Genomic DNA, 16,831 nt, shown 5'->3' with positions numbered 1-16,831 from the left:
AAAAAACCATTAATTAAATAAAACCTGATTTTCTATGATTCCAAGTCTTCATTTATGTCCTTTCCTGATCAGTCTGTTCTGTTTCCTCTAAAGTCCCAAATCCTAATGCTGCTATCTGTTACAGCTTACCTATGACATGCTACTCCCTCAAACTTTACCCTTCCCAGAGTTCCTACATCTTTTTGGCACATCTCCTATGCTTCCTAAACAGCCATATTCTCTTCTTTCCCACCCCTCATCTCCAGTCCCTTCCTCTCCCAGGAGACCAGACCATCTAAGTCCTGTTCTGACAAACCCCATCATTTACCAAACAACACACCATGTTCAAAACTTTTTATTTTTAGACCAAGACAAATTTCATTGAAAAAGATATCAGGGTTATTAGAGGACCTGAGCTATCTCTGAAAAAAATAACAAAGCATTCCTCCCAACACAATTTTATGCCTGCCTCTCCACAGTTTGTGAATTTCACTTTAACAGATCTTCACCAAATCATAGACATAGATATGGGAGTCATTATCAATTTTGATGAAATACACAGAAGATTTGGTGGGAACTTTGTAAATGATTTTGCCTGTCTTTTGGGTTCTGTCTCTTTTATTGTACTGCACACATTTGCCTGTCAAGACATCCATGCCTGCTTCCTCTTCTGGAGGATACTCTGGCATAATGTGGAGGGTGCCTTCAGTGTAGTCATCCAGATGGTGGTAAGGGTACAGGACAGTATCTTTCTTGTTTGAAAAGTAGAACATGGTTGTAATGGTTGGCACCTCATCTGGGGCCACGCCACTTGACTCATCCAGAGAGCCTGATATGATGTGGAGGTTGCCTTCAATGTAGTCCTTCAGGAGGTTATAAATGTACAAGACCGGATCTTTCTTGTAGGTAGTATAGAACCAGGTCTTCATGATGGGCACCTCCTCTAGGACCATCTCTCTCCACTCATCCTTAGAGCCATTTGTGCCCTCAAATATTTGTTTTACTGCTTTGCCCATGATGACATTTGCAAAGTGAGTTTTTGTTTCCTGAGGAAATGACACTTTATTAGGCAGTATCCTAAGGTTTAAAATACTTTCATCATTGTGAAGCTCCAGTCCATAGACACAATCAATCCCATCATACTTCAACAAATAGACATAGGGTTTTGTAGGCAGTTAATCTAGAATGATAGCATCCCATTGGGTGACTGGTTCATTGCCTTCCTTCCATCCATGAGAAATTCTGTGGCCACCAGTATTCTCTATGGTCTTGAAAGGCCTGAACGGTTTTTGCTTCTGGAGAGGTGACCCATCCCTCCTCTGGAGTGTTTGCTCACCTCTCATACTCAGAGGCATCTTCCTCATGTCTTTAGACTAGTGTGGTTGGCCACAGCACTCCTGGTCCACTATCTTTTGGCTCTTTTTCTGTGCTTGGGCTTCATACTTGTCCACTCTCTGAGATGGAAGAACTCGACACTTTAAATCACATCTGAAGTCATTGCTTCCACCATTAGTGTCTGCAAGGAAAAGAAGGAGAGGTCATGAGGCTAAGACTCTTTTCTGGAAGTACTTTGTTACAGGTGATGAAGACAGTGCTAAACAGATTTGGATGCATAAATGTAATTTTGTCATAAGACAATAGTAGGAAAATTAGCAAAATATTCTCTACAGCTCAGTGTAACTGTCTCAGAGATGCATTCTTGCTACCCAGAGACAATTTGCCTCTGTGGGGAAACCTACTTTCTGACTGAGTAGGTCAATGAGAGGAGGCAGTATGCATATCCTCAACGTGAGTAACAGAAATCTTAACATAATGGCAAAGAAGCCAGAAGGACAGCCATACCTCTCCTTTCATCCTTAAGACATAAGTCAGGTGGCTGCACACAAAAACCCTTGCCCAAGATCATGGCACTACTGACTACTGGCTCTCTGTATTGTGTCCCCTGATCTAGACCCAGGTTAATTACATAAAGTCATTCTGTGAAAGGAACACTGGGCCCCTTTATATCTTGATGCAGAGGCTTGTTTATTCACACATCCCTGACCATCCCCCATTGCCTGCCCTATTGTCTGGGAGGTTCTGGGCCCAGGAACAGTTCCTTCTCCTGCACTGAGGAGATCCACTCAGAGTCAGTCATAACAAAGTTTAGACCAAGATGTCAAGACTCTCCTGGCTGCATTTGAAGGAGAGTAGGGCAGGCACCAATGCAAGAATTCCTCCAACAATCTGAAGGGTAACATGACAACACCAGAATCCAGGGATCATGCAACAAGGAGAACTGAACAACCTTCTCCAGAAGAAATAGAAGAAATCGACTTTAAACAGAACTATATGAAAATGATAGAGGAACTTAAACAGGAGGTGAAAAACTGCCATAAAGAAATGGAGATAACAAAAACAAAAGTAGATGAAATGAGGAAATCTCTCATAGATAACCTAGAAAATCAAGAAACAGCAAGGAAAAACAAAAGGGAAACAGTTCAAGATTTGAAAAATGAAATGGAGGTAATGAAGAAAACACAAATCGAGGGAAGGCTGGGTATGAAAACTCTGGGTAAACGAACAATAACTACAGAGACAAGTATTACAATGAGGGATGTGTCCATGCACTGAGATAGTGGAACTGATATACTGGGAGAATTCAATGCCAGCTGAAATGGGAGCGATGGAGCATGAGATCAAACTGAATACTCTAAATGTGGTTGGCAATGAGGACTGACTGAGAAGCCAAGGACAAAGGCACTGGATTTTGATTCTATTGCATGGACTGACATTGTGGGAGCCTGGTCTGTTTGGATGCTCAACTTTATATACCTGGATGGAGTGGGAAGAACCTTGGACTTGCCATGAAGCACAGTACCCTGACTGCTCTTAGGACTAGAGAGGGAGAGGTAGGTGGGGAGAGATAGGAGAAAGGTAGATGGGGAATAAGTAGAAATTTTTAATAAATAAAATAATTAACAGTCTGTTTGGATACTCACCTTCCTGGACCTGGAGGGAAGGGGGAGGAACTTGAACTTCCCACATGGCAGGAAACCCTGTCTGCTCTTAGGGATGGAAAGGGAAGAGGAGAGGGAGTTGGGTGAATGGGAAGGTGTTGGGAGGAGGGGCGGCATAAATTCAGAAGATATCAACAGCCCTACTTTTAAAATGGTTAACAAAGTATCAATATAAGTTAAACAATGGCCTTTACCAAAGGAGAAACGATGGGTTTTGGAACCAGTATTATATGAGAAACTAGATACTCAGAAAACTCAAGAATTAACTCTGTATAAAATTCGTGGGTATTTGTAGTTTTAAAGTAATCTTGAAGAGAAGGCTCTTCCAAAAGGGGAAGTTTAGTAGACAACACAGTGCTAACATTTTGTATGTCATCCATTGTAAATAATACACAAGCAATTTCCTAAATTGGTAATTTCTATCAACATGGAAGACATTTTGCTATCTTATTCTGATATAGAATCTGTAGAAAGAAAGTTTGAAGGAGTAAAGAAACTTTTGCCTAGTTGAGAATTACAAATTGCTCCTGGAACAAATACAAAGAGGACAGGATATAAATTTTCTTGGATATAAATTATGATTACAGAAAAACAGAATATATAAAGAGCAAATAAGGAGAGATTAATTACAAACTCTTAAAGATTTACAAAGATTGCTAGGACACATTTCCAATCTACAGCACACATTTGAGATTCCACCTGATCTAATAATTTATTTACTTATAACTTACATGGTAAAAAAGACATACATAGTCCTACCAAATTAAAAATTGGTGTTGAATAGACTTAACTTTGATTGAAAAGAAATTCCAGAAGGTACATGTGGATTATGTGGACCCAAATATTAAGTGCCAAATTCTGGTCATTTTACCCTCCCAATAAGCCCCTACAGGAATTTTGATAAATGTAAGACATTTTGTGGAATGGACATTTCTACCAAATATCCTGAGTAAATAAAAAATAAATAAAATATAATGATGTAAAAACACAACTGACAGAATACAGACAATTCTCAATGCACTATTTCCCCATCTTTAAAAATAAATAAATAAACAAAGGAAAATATTCATAGTCCATTTTTTCGGGAATGTGACCATAGTATTCCAGCTACTTCCAGCTGGTTGGGGGCACTGATAATCTTATGGTGACCTAAAGGAAATTTATAGTTATGATCAAGTCCTGACTAAAGTATCGTGTGAGACTTCATCATATCTTTCAGCAGTCTTGAACCTGTTTTGGATGAAGAACTTTAATATCATGCCACCTGTTCCTACCAGAGATTTCTGAGGTGGCCTCCATTGATCAATGTGGTGAGTGAGAATTGTCTGTATTATGTCAGTCATCTTTTATATAAATGGTGACTGGCCAGGCAGGAGGTATATGCAGGAAAACCAGAGAGGAACTAGAAATGATGCAAGGAGAGCAGGAGAATTCTCAGGAGGAGGAAGTTGGTTCCTCCTACTCTTACCCAGATCACCGAAGCAGGATGTGATCTGCCCCACTGAAAAAGGTACTGAGCCACATGGCTAACATGGATCAGAAAAATGGGTTAATCAAGATGTGAGAGCTAGCAAGTAAGAAGCTAGACCTAATGGGCCAAACAGCTTTATAACTTACAGAGTCCTCTGTGTTATTTTCATTGGGGCTAAACTGCTAGGGGGACTGGGCAGAACAGAAAATCCCCAACAAGCAGGTCCTTCATGTTACAACACAGAAAGGACTGGTGAACTTGCTTAAATGGGGGATGATCCTTGGGGGTTCCTGCCTCATGAAAGTGTCTGCATATATTCTGCAGGATACAAAAGAAAGCAAATGGAAAACTGCCATTATAGGTGGAACTGTCTTTGAAATTTCATGCTTCATTGAAGAGTTTGTTGGACAACGAACCTGAAGATGGATGCCCCATTGGAGCAGCAGATCTTTGGGTGACTGTCCAGGCAGCAACATGTCTATAACAATTCAAGAGTTTTGGAAGTTGATTACAATGTACTTTCTCTTTACTTAGATTATTCTGTAGTATTTGATGATGTTGAAAAATTTATAGTTATAGTTTTTTTTAATTATGGCAAAAGAAGAAGTAGATATAAATTTTATAACTGAAATTTTACTTGCTAACTCTCTGTTACATGTACTATTACTATGTTAAATTTAAAGCTTTTTTAAATTTAAATAGTAAAGGTCAAATGGTATGGGAGATCCATGTTTTATGTGTTGCTTTTATTGGTTAATAAATAAAGAAACTGGTTTGGCCCATAGAATTGGTGAAGGAAGGCAGAGACAGAAAGAAGTATGGAGGTGACAGATTCAGACATGCTTAAATTTGTCCATAAGCCACTGTCACCTGGCGATACACAGGTTGATTGTCATTGGTTAATTTAATATGTAAAAGTTAGCCCTTAAGAAATTAGAGTTAATGGGCCAAGTATTAATTAATTAATACAGTTTCTGTTTGATTATTTTGATTCTAAGCTATTCGGATGGCTGGGAACCAAAAATGTACCCTCCTCTGTCTTCAACTGCATACCATGGAAACCCTAAAATCATAAGTAATTCTAACAAAATTGGATTTTCAAAATTTAAGTCAATGGGATAGTGTCAGATTTAAAGACTGTACAGTAATTTTTTTTACTTCACTCAAACATTCCTCTAGCAATTTTGAAACCACCCTAATGGTCAGAGACCATATGTATAGAAATAAAAAGGAATGGATAGAGACTTCCTCCTGATGAATTGTTTCTGATGTGAGTATAAAAAGTCCATCTCAATCTCTTCTGATTGATTTCAGGTTATTTTACCTGGTGGTAGTGTTTGCCTGCTTCCCTTCTTTGAGTTGTAGATTTTTAGGTTTGTCCTATGCTTCTGTTATGTTGATGGCACAGGAGGCAGGACAGATATAGGAAAGAAGACCAAAGGAAGAAAGGGCACATAAATATGAAAGAACTATTTATATATTTAGAGATGCATATTGATATTTTTGTAGATTAGTATGTATATATTAAAATTACTACAATAACTCTATATATACATATGATAATATATGCTCATATACATAATATATATTAGTTTATATTCTAAAACATCATGGGAACTGGTGCTATGAATGTTCTAAGAAATTTACTTAATTGGTTTTGCAAATGCAAATGTTCAACATTTTATTGTATTATTATTAACTAGTTGAAAAGGAAGTGATATTAACACTTTCAAAGACTATATTTCCCATTCTCAGAACTCTAGCGATTTGTATTCTTTTTTTAAGGGTTAAGGTTTCTTGTTATTTTGCTGTTACACTTTGGAACTCCTTTTGCTTTTTTGTATGATAAGTTTGATATAATGGTAGTATAATATCAGACAAGAAAGAACATTCTGGCATTTACTGGATATGCCACAAACATGTCCACAAACAGGGAAAACTAATATAAAAATATTAAAATTTCTGCAAATCTGAGCCACACTGTTTAAAGTTACATTATGCTATCAACTCAAGGGTATAGTCCAGAATCACCAATCCCATTGAGAACCCAAGAATTGAGAAATGGGAGTGATTAGAGAGGTCAGAAACACCCATGGACACTTTACTGTTTATTTGGTGCGACTTTGTTCTCTGCAGAGAAGCAATTGAATAATAACAGGAAAGAGCCTTCTTTTACAATATCCACATATATTTTCCTTGATTGATATAATTTTACTTACATCCATAAGAAGTCAGCAAGTGAACTCAGAGAACATATTTTCTATTTCATCCTCTTCACGAACATGTTTTTCGGTTTTCAGTCAAAGAAAGAAAAATGCTGTGCTGTTTTGAAATGTCGGCTTTCTGGGCCATCCTGCCATGGCAATCTCTGATGCATTCAGGCAGGCAGTCCGACTGAGTGTGGTCTGTCAACAGAATGCTGTAGCTTGCTTTCTGAAGAGATCTTGAAACACTGTAGAGTTATGGCAATAAACGTGGCTACAGCCAGTATCTCTGCCCTGAGTTTGAAATCACAAAAAGCTAAGGAATGGGAAGGATCCAGCTGTCAAAGTCCTGAATTTCACCCTTCAAATACTGCTTGGTAAAGACTTGTGTAGTCAGAAAAAGTGAGATATACAATAAGGAGAGATTCAAACAGGAAGAAAACCTCTAAACAGTTTACAATGTTTTAAAAATACATGCTGTATAAAAGTTAAAGTTCTTAAAGTAAAAAAAAAAACAGTGTAGTTCGATGTGGTGGTACACACCTTGAATCCCAATGCCTGGGAGGCAGAGGTAGATTGAGCTCTGTGACTTCAAGGTTTTATTAGCATATACGTTTAATCCCAGCACTGGGAAGGTAGGGACAGACAGAGCTCTGTGAGTTCAAGGACAGTCTGGTCTTAGAGTTATTCCATGAAAAAGTTATACAGAGAACCTGTCTCAAAAAGTAAAAGTAAAAATAAAAGAAATAGAGGTTAAAATATAGCTGGCTTAAGATGGAAAATACACAGAGAATCTTGATACGGTATGCTACTATGTTTTGTTTGAACTGTTTGAATGCTAAGGAAGGAGTGACAGCTGCTAACAAGACTTTTGTTTATAAATGCTACTGAAGTAACCCAAGATAGGTATTTGGAGAGTACTTTGGCTTCAAAACTGAAATCATAAGGTATGTAACTTTGGAGAAGTGATTTTGCTTTTGTTGCCACAGAAATTGAGAGGCTGTGCATTCATTCTGATCTAAGAAAAATCAGACTTGATCAAGGAAGTCCACCTGAGAAATCCCCGGTTGGAACAGTTGGCCCAGATGTCTGAGTTCTACATCCAGAACTGATTCAAGACTGCTGCCTGAGATGATTGAGACACAAAGGATATTCCCGTCAGGACTTAATAACTCTAAACTTTCTTTAGGTCCCCATAAGATTATCAGTGCCTCCAATTAGCAGGAAATAGAGTGGAACAATGCCTGCATTCCCCCCAAAATTGGACTATGGGTATTTTCCTTTGTTGAAAGACAAAAGGGAGAATTGTCTGTAATCTGTCAATTATATTTTTCATAAATGCTGATTGATCAGGCAGGCAGTATAGGAAGGAAAACAAGACCAGAAGTACAGGCGATGAAGGAGAACAGGATAATGCTGAGAAGGAGGAAGCCCATTCCTCAAAATTCCTGCAAAGAGCACAGTGAAACAATATGAGCCTGTCCCACTGGAAAAGCTCCTGAGTCACAAGACTAACATAGACAAGAATTATGGTTTGTCATAAGATGAAAATCTTAGTTAATAAGAAGACTGAGCTAATGGGCCAATCAGTTTAATAATCTTAGGGAGTCCTCTGTATGATTATCTTTCTGGTATACTGGCTGTGGGGTGCCAGATGTGACTGATACACATGCAAGCCGGCCCCTCAAGTTACAAGTAATTCCAGAATTCTGCTAACTGCACTGGAAACTAGAGTATACAGAGGGATCCATGGACTTGGAAACATTGGGACTTCAAACACAGAATGAAACTTGCTTTTTCCTCATAAATAAAAAACACTTTTAATTCAAATGCTGACAAGGGAACCAAGAAATATACTGATTATATTACTAAACCTATTTTGCTTCAAGATAACATATCCTCAAAAAGTGAAGTTCCTATTAGCTAGTTTCGCTCATTTGTATCAATTTTGAAAAACACCCTTGTCCTTTACCTGCCTACCACACAAAGTCCACTGACTTAGGCAATTTTACCCACAAGTGGTTGTCACAGTAACATTTATGGGAGGGTATTCAGTTTAAAGACAGTGCAAGAGTACCAACTTCAATCAATTCAAATGACAATGAACCAAAAATTGAGAAAATAATTTATGTGTGTGTATGTGTGTTTAGACATAAATGTATCTATGAAAAATATGAATATATATGCAAAAACTCATTAGAGGAAAATATTAGAGTGGCCTCAGAAAAAGTCTGCAAACAATGAGACAAGATACATTTCCCAATCTATGCAACAGTGCATCATAACACATTGTAATGGAGAGGACTCTAGCACCTTAGGCTTTTCAGGAAAACACACTAACCTGACATTTATAAACTAAAATTTCACAGGAGATACTGACTCTCTGGATTCAAGGTTTGAAATACCTTCTGACAGAGTATGTTGTGCATTTACCAAATTTGAGATAAACACATAATACAACAACCTGTTTGCATTCTAAGAAATGGCTTAAAACTTTGTTAAACACAGGTAGATTAAAAAAAATTCTCTACCCTTTGGTGGGTAGTGTTGATTCTATACACACCTGAATCAAGAACTTTACTTCTTATGGAGGAGAACCTACACAAACAAAGAAAAATGTTGAACAGCTCCTTCACAGACTATAATCAGTGAAATTTTGTACCCTTGCTTGGATAATACATTCAGTTGCATGAACAATGTCCAAGGTTTTGGTCTTGGGTTGATTGTGAGACTCACTTACAAGGGAAGATGATATTAATGGTCGTAATTGATCATGTGAATCTGTAGAATAAAATACATAATGAGCACTGCATCTCAGATTTCTAGCAGCTTCTTGGGCCCATAATGGGCAAAGAACTTAATGCCATTTTTTTCCAGGCAGCAACACTAATCAGAGTGTTCCCATATACTCTACCTACATATTTAAAATCAACTATACCCACTTATTACTTCACAGTATATCCTCAAACTTTATTCAAAAGACAAATCTTCATCAGTCTGGTAAGTTTTTCTACTTCTCCTATTCCACAACTACCAAAAAGAAGTGTGGTCCAGCATACATGTAAGTGAAGTCATGACTATGCTAATCTCGGAGATAGAGAAAAACTTAGATATATTCTATATACTGAAGTTCTTATATTTAAAGAATGGAGACAGCATTCTATCTCTTCTACCTTTCACTTATTCATCCCATTCTCATTTAAACGAAGACAAATATCTTTCTTATACATTTCTTTAGAGGAACTTTATACCACTGGAATGGAAAAAAATTAATGGAGAAAACAGGTGTATGAATACTTGTTTCAGTACAAAACACAAAGTCACAAGCTAAATAAAAGAAAATATAAACATTCATTTAACTGACACACACAAACACCCACACATGTACAAATGTAGAACACAATTATTGGCTGTAGTGCTCAAAACACACAGGGTCACATAAATACTTTATCGAATGTAACTAGAGGTGTCTTTTTTCTCTAGTTTTTATGCAACTTGCATTTTTCCCTTAAAAAATGCATTTCATATTTTCTGTAACTCATGAGCCTGTAGATGCAACCTGAATACTTTTTGAAAACTTTTGTGAGATTCAATAAAAAGTCCTCTGTACCTGAAGACATGTTATCTTCCCTCTTAATAAAACTGACTCAAAAACCTCCATTTTGTCAGTCAAGTTTTCTTTGATCCTGAAGAATAGCAGTGAGGTCTCAACAGGTGCTGCTTATGGAATTCACTGTAAGAAAATCTTTCTTATATATTTTGGAGCAATAATCACTTCTGTTCTCTCAAAAGAAGAGATTATTGACTACAAATTAATCTAGGATTTTGCATGTAGGTTGACAGTTGTATTTAATTATTTGTTCTTGTTTCCTAAAGCAGTAAGAAAAGGATCTATTGTGGTGCATAAGATGACTCCTTGCAAATTTTACCCCATGCTGGGATACCTTCTAATGCCTTTAAGTATTTGGTAGGATATTCTTCCATATCTCAACTTAGTAAACATGCTTTGAAAACTTCCATGGAACTGTGGAACAGTGGTCTGTACCCTATCAATTGTAGTAAAATAGGAGGCTCATTAGATAGTAGACAGGCAGGAAGTATAGGTGGAGAAACCATGCATAAAGTTTAGTTTGGTCAACTATACAAGAACAAGAGGATTCTCAAAAGAAGGAGCAAACCATCTTAAGTCATGACTCAGGCACAAAGGAAGCAAGAAGTGACTGCCTCTTTGAAGAACACATCAAGACACATTGTTATCACAGACAAGAATCATGGGCTAATATAAGTTATAAGAATAGGTTAGTATGAAGAGCCTGAGATACTGGGCCAATCAGTATATAATTACTGTAGACCTTTTTGTATTTTATTTGTGAATGAGTGTCTGGCAGACCAAGTGGGACAGAAACCTCTCTAGAGGACAACACAAAATACATTATGTCTTACCATATTGTAGAATATGTGAAGCCAAACATCTATCATAGACTGGAAGTAGGATATATGCTTGAAAATATTCTACCTGTGATCATACAATACCTTTTCTCTGGTTATGGAAAATTGTAAATTTAAAACTTTCCAAATATTATACCTTATTATTCTCTGGGGAATTTTGAGCACATAGAGATAAAATTTCACAAATTAAAATCAATCAGGTACTTCAGATTATAACATTGTTAATTTTGTCACAGTCATTGAAACCTGGACACACATACTGCTTCCTCTTCCATGGATTGAAACAATACTCCACCCCAGCATGGAAGGCTCTTTCTCCTTTTACTCACCCTGACAGACGACACATTTTGAAACTTGAAGTTTTACATATGCTTGAAAACTCAGAAACTTAATGTGAAATTCTAATCACACAGTTCCCATAAGATTGTATTTATAATGACTATCTTCTTTGCATGAAGATATATTGTGTGACACATTTTTCCTTGATGTTCTTAACCTTCAGCACACTTAAGGAGAGACATTTACAAGTGATAAAAGGAACACAGATAGGAAGGGAAGCATGAATTAAAGAAAAATAAATCAAAAGGAAAGAAAGCAAGGCACAAAATCCCAATACTTGTTTATACCTGAAAGTGAGTGAGAGGAAATAGTATATGATGAATGAGGTGAAATTGATAGTTGCCATTAAATTATGAAAGATGTCCACAGATAGTAGGAACTCGAAGTAAGATCATACTCTTTAATTAAGGAGACCTCATAAAACACAATGATATAAAATATATGGTTTAATATTTGCAATACAAGCTAAAGTATATAATATATGTGAATGAAAATGCATATGTAACATATATTATATTATGCAATAAAACTTAATGAGAAAATTATGAATGGCAGAAGAAATAATATAGTTGGATTCTTAGATACTTAAGGGAAGCATACTAATGCATTATTACTTAACATAAAAAGGACAATATTTAATATTTATTGAAATGTGCTATTCTCTTTTAAAGACTAATTTTCCCATTACCTGATTTCCTGTGTTTATTTTTCTCCCATAAGTAGTGATAAGGGCTCCAGCTCACTAGCTGCGTACTGGTGGTTCTCATCTTTCATCACAGCACTTGGGAGGCAGACGTAGGCAGATCTCTATGAGATCACAGATAGATATTTTGATGTTGAAATTAACAATCAGAATCTGATAAAATATTAAAATAGATTAACAGATATGATCTATCTCCAGGAAGGTAATATGCACACAATAAAAATTTTGTGTAATGATGAAACATTATCTTACTGGACAAGTTTCAAAGCTGTGAATCCTCAGTGAGGGCATTAGAACAGAACACAGGGCAGGAGATACAGAGTATAGAAAAGGTAGAACTATAAACAATGAAAAGATTAAGGGATTCATTGAAACTGATGAGCTGAAAAAAAAGGTCTATAAACAGGACTTAGGCTTATCAGAAAATGACTGACCCCATGTTGATTTACATAGAATTTTAAGTGAATATCTGGAAATTTCATTGGAAAGACTATATGGCACAAAGTACCCTAATGTAATCAATGAATATGAATGAAAACAAATATGTATGAGCAATTTAAAACAATAAAACAAGAAAGAGTTCTCTTCTTTGACTTCTATTTTTCACTTTCTTTTTTTTCATTTTAATACTTTTTATTGAATTTTATTGAACTCTACATTTCTCTACTCCCATCAATGCCTTTCTCCATCCTCTTTCGACCCATTCCCAAGATCCTCATGCCTATAATTTACTCTGCAGATCTTGTCATTTTCTATTTCCTATGTAGAGTAGATCTATTTAATCTCTCTTAGTGCTGTAATCATTGTCTATGTTCTCTGGGATTGTGGTTTGTAGACTGGTTTTCTTTGCTTTATGTTCAAAAACCACCTATGAGTGAGTCCATGTGATAACTGTATTTCTTAGTCTGCATTATCTCACTAAAAATAATGTTTTTAGCTCCATATATTTTTCAAAAAATTTCACTATTTCATTTTGTTTTTCTGCTGTGTAGTATTCCATTGTGTAACTGTACCACACTTTCTTTAACTCTTTTTCAATCGCAGGGCATTTAGGTTGTGTCCAGGTTCTGGATATGACAAAAAATGCTGCTATGAATATAGTTGAGCACATGCCCTTGTGGCACGATTGTGCATCCTCCTCCTTTGAATATATACTCAAAAGTAATGTTACCGGGTTTTGAGGAAGATTGTTGCATAATTTTTTAAATAATCAGCAAATTAACATTCAAAAGGGTTGTACCACCTCAAGCATATATTTCTTATTGGATTCATCGACTTTCTGTTAGGAAAATGGTGAAAGTTTGGGCTTCAAGCACTAAGGATTCCCAACAGAATAGTTTCAATAAATATTAGTAGTCCTAGTTAATGGACTTTGCTTGCTTTGTCAAAGGTATGAGAGAAAAGAGACACAAATTTTAGAACAAGAAGGGAAAGAAAATAGATTTCAGACTTTCCAAGATCAAATTCTGGGAGAGGGTCATTACTCCAAATCTCAGAAACAGGATTGCTACAAAAAACACACATTGTTCCTATGTAGCACAGCAGCAATAAATACTTGGGGTAGGATTCAGAAGCCAAGAAAGAGGATTGAGTCATATATTAGGGTTAAACAGGGTCAGAGAGAACACTTTACTGACTTATTAAAACATTAATTAAGGCTATAAATGTAGGAGTAACAGGCCCTGAAGCTTGATACATTAATATTGAAATTTGGCTTTTGAAAATGTCAAGTTAGAATATAAGATGATTTTCCATATCCAGCCAGCCCTTGTTTTGCGTTTTCTTCATTGCCTCCATTTCAGTTTTCAATTCTTGAACTCTTTCCATTACCTGTTTGATTGTTTTTTCTTGGTTTCCCAATGTATCATTCACGGATTTACTCATTTCTTCAAACCTTTTGTTATACTTCTCATCCATTTCTTTACTCATTTCTTCAATTCTTTTGTTGTACTTCTCATCGAGTTCTTTAAGGGATTTATTCATATCCTGTTTAAGGGACTCTATTGCTTTCATCTTGGCATTTTTTTTCCAATTCTTCTGAATAAAGAGGTTTAAGTCCTTTTATTGTAGGGTTGTTGGGATCTGGTGATTTCATGTTGTTTTTTAGATTGTTGGAGGAGTTCTTGCCTTGACGTCTGCCCATCTTTTCTTTCAACTGCTCTATACTGGATCTTCTGGCACCAGGTCAGGTTCCCTTGTTGGGCAGGGACTTCACTGACAGAAGGTTTACCTTTCCTCAGGCAGTCTATTGACACAGGCACTCCCTCCTGCCGGGTTGCACTCACAGCCCCAGCCCAGCGAGCAAGGGAGCTGCTCTGGGGAGATCTTGTGTCCCCAGGGATAAAGGGGGAGGAGAGGAAGGTGTACCTGGATGAAGGCTGGGATGGGATTCGGGAGAGCTCAGCAGGGTGTAGCCACCACTGCAGAGTGACCAGAAAGTCGAGGGGCCAGGAAAAGTCTGAATTCCTCCTAGCCGAAGCCCTCGGGCCAGGAGCAAACTCATCCTTCCTCCAATGGATGTCTGCTAGAAGATCACTGTCTCTTGCTGGCCAGGAATGTGGCTGAGGTGATTCAGGGCCTGCCTGTCAGGCAAGTTCTCAAAGCACAGGAACTGCCCCTGTCCAGCGGAGCCCACAGCCCAGGCTCAGAGAGCCAGGGAGCAGCTCTGGGGAGATCTAATGGCCCCAGGGTTAAGGGAGAAAGAGAGGGAGGTGTACTGGATGAAGGCTGGGATGGGATTCGGGAGAACTCAGCAGAGTGTAGCCACCACTGCAGGGTGACCAGAAAGTCGAGGGGGGTGGGGAAAGTCTGAATTCCTCCTAACCGAAGCCCTTGGGCCAGGAGCAAACTCACCCCTCCTCCAATGGATGTCTGCTAGAAGATCCCTGTATCTTGCTGGCCAGGAATGTGGCTGAGGTGATTCAGGGTGCCTGTCATGCAGGTTGTCAAAGCACAGGAACTGCCCCTGTCCGGCTGAGCCCACAGTCCAGGCTCAGAGAGCCAGGGAGCAACTCTGGGGAGATATTGTGGCCCCAGGGGGAAGGGAGAAAGAAGGGAGGTGTACTTATTAATCTACAAATATATTAATAAGCATCTCTAACTATATTAATAGTTCTTTCATATTTATGTGCCCTTAATACTTTTGGTCTTCTTTACTATACTTTTCCTACCTCCCGTGCCACCAACATAACACAAGCATCTGACGACCCTACAAAAGGACAACTCAAAGAAGGGAAACACACAAACACTACCACCAGGTAAAATAACTGGCGCTAACAACCACTGATCAGTACTATTGCTTAATATCAATGGACTCAACCCACCTATAAAAAGGCACAGGATAAGAGAATAGATACAAAATAAGGATCCAACATTCTGCTGCTTACAAGAAATATACTTGGAACACAACGACAGACAATACCTCAGAGTAAAGAGTTGGGAATAAGTTCTCCAATCAAATTTACCAAGAAACTAGCAGGAGTGGCTAAACTAATAACTAACAAAATCGATTTCAACCTGAAATCAAACAGAAGAGATAGAGATGTACTCTTTATACTCATATCAGAAACAATTCATCATGAGGAATTAATCCATTCCTTTATATTTCTATACATATGGTCTCTGAGTATTAGGGTGGTTTCAATTTTGCTACAGGAATGTTTGAGAGAAGTAAAAAAAATCCTCAACAATCTTTGAATCTGACACTATCCCAATGACTTAAATTGTGAAAATCACATTTTGTTAGAATTGCTTATGATTTTAGTGTTTCCATGGAAGGCAGTTTTAGACAGAAGAGGGTACATTTTTGGTTCCCAGCCATCCGAATAGCTTAGAACCAATATAATCAAACAGAAACAGTATTAATTAATGAATACTTGGCCCATTAGCTCTAATTTCTTAATGGTTAACTTTTATATATTAATTCAACCAATTTCCATTAATCTGTGTATCACCAGAAGACAGTGCATTATGGCCAAATTTCAGCATGTCTGAATCTGTCTGCTCCATACTTTTTTTTCTGACTCTGCCTTCCTTCACCAATTCTATTGGCCAAACCAGTTTCTTTATTTATTAATCAATAAAAGCAACACATAGAAAAATGGATCTCCCATACCATTTGCACTTTATGATTTAAATTTTAAAAGCTTTAAATTTAACATAGTAATAGTACATGTAACATAGAGTTAGGATATAAAAAATTCAGTTAAAATTAAATCTACTGATTCTTTTACCATAATTAAGAAAAACTATATCTATACATTTTTCAACTTCATCAATTGCTCCTGAAGGATCTTAGTAAACAGGAAATACATTGTAATCAACTTCCAAAGCTCTAGAAGTGTTATTGACATGTTGCTGCCTGGACAGTCACCCAAAGTTCTTCTGCTCCAATGGGGCACTCATCTTCAGGTTCGTGGTCCAACAAACTCTTCCATGAAGCATGAAATTTCAAAGACAGTTCCACCTATAGTGGCAGTCTTCCATTCGCTTTCTTTTGTATCCTGCAGAATATATTCAGACACTTTCATGAGGCAGAAACCCCCAAGGATCATCCCACATTTAAGTAAGTTCACCAGTCCTTTCTATGTTGTCACATGAAGGGCCTGCTTGTTGGGGATTTTCTGTCCTCCCCAGTACCCCATGCTGTTTAGCACCAAAGAAAATAACACAGAGGACTCCGTAAGTT

At 37.3% G+C, this 16,831-nt stretch overlaps 1 protein-coding gene across 2 annotated transcripts; it reads right to left on the bottom strand.

Moving 5' to 3' along the window:
* Window positions 1-370: 370 nt before the first annotated feature.
* LOC148117530 (spindlin-2-like) lies at window positions 371-923 on the bottom strand. 2 transcript variants are annotated; one of them, XM_087902590.1, is made up of 2 exons: window positions 819-923; window positions 371-671 (listed from the first exon to the last, which is right to left on the bottom strand). In XM_087902590.1, exons 1-2 carry the CDS (start codon window positions 906-908, stop codon window positions 474-476), a joined length of 288 nt encoding a protein of 95 aa, XP_087758716.1. In that variant the 5' UTR covers window positions 909-923; the 3' UTR covers window positions 371-473. The 2 variants fall into 2 exon arrangements, with proteins under 2 accessions (XP_087758716.1, XP_087758715.1); XM_087902589.1 differs by having other exon boundaries at window positions 371-689; window positions 837-923.
* Window positions 924-16,831: the final 15,908 nt, after the last annotated feature.

This window comes from Myodes glareolus, chromosome X, assembly GCF_982192425.1.
Source record: "Myodes glareolus chromosome X, mMyoGla1.1, whole genome shotgun sequence".
NCBI lineage: Eukaryota > Metazoa > Chordata > Mammalia > Rodentia > Cricetidae > Myodes > Myodes glareolus.
This window is presented reverse-complemented; position numbering and strand designations above follow the sequence as displayed.

Coding starts and splice junctions, on each gene's coding strand:
- LOC148117530 (XM_087902590.1), bottom strand. CDS start 908: ATGAAGACCTGGTTCTATACTACCTACAAGAAAGATCCGGTCTTGTAC. Junction 672..818: donor ACATTGAAGGCAACCTCCAC/ATCATATCAGGC, acceptor GGCACCCTCCAC/ATTATGCCAGAGTATCCTCC.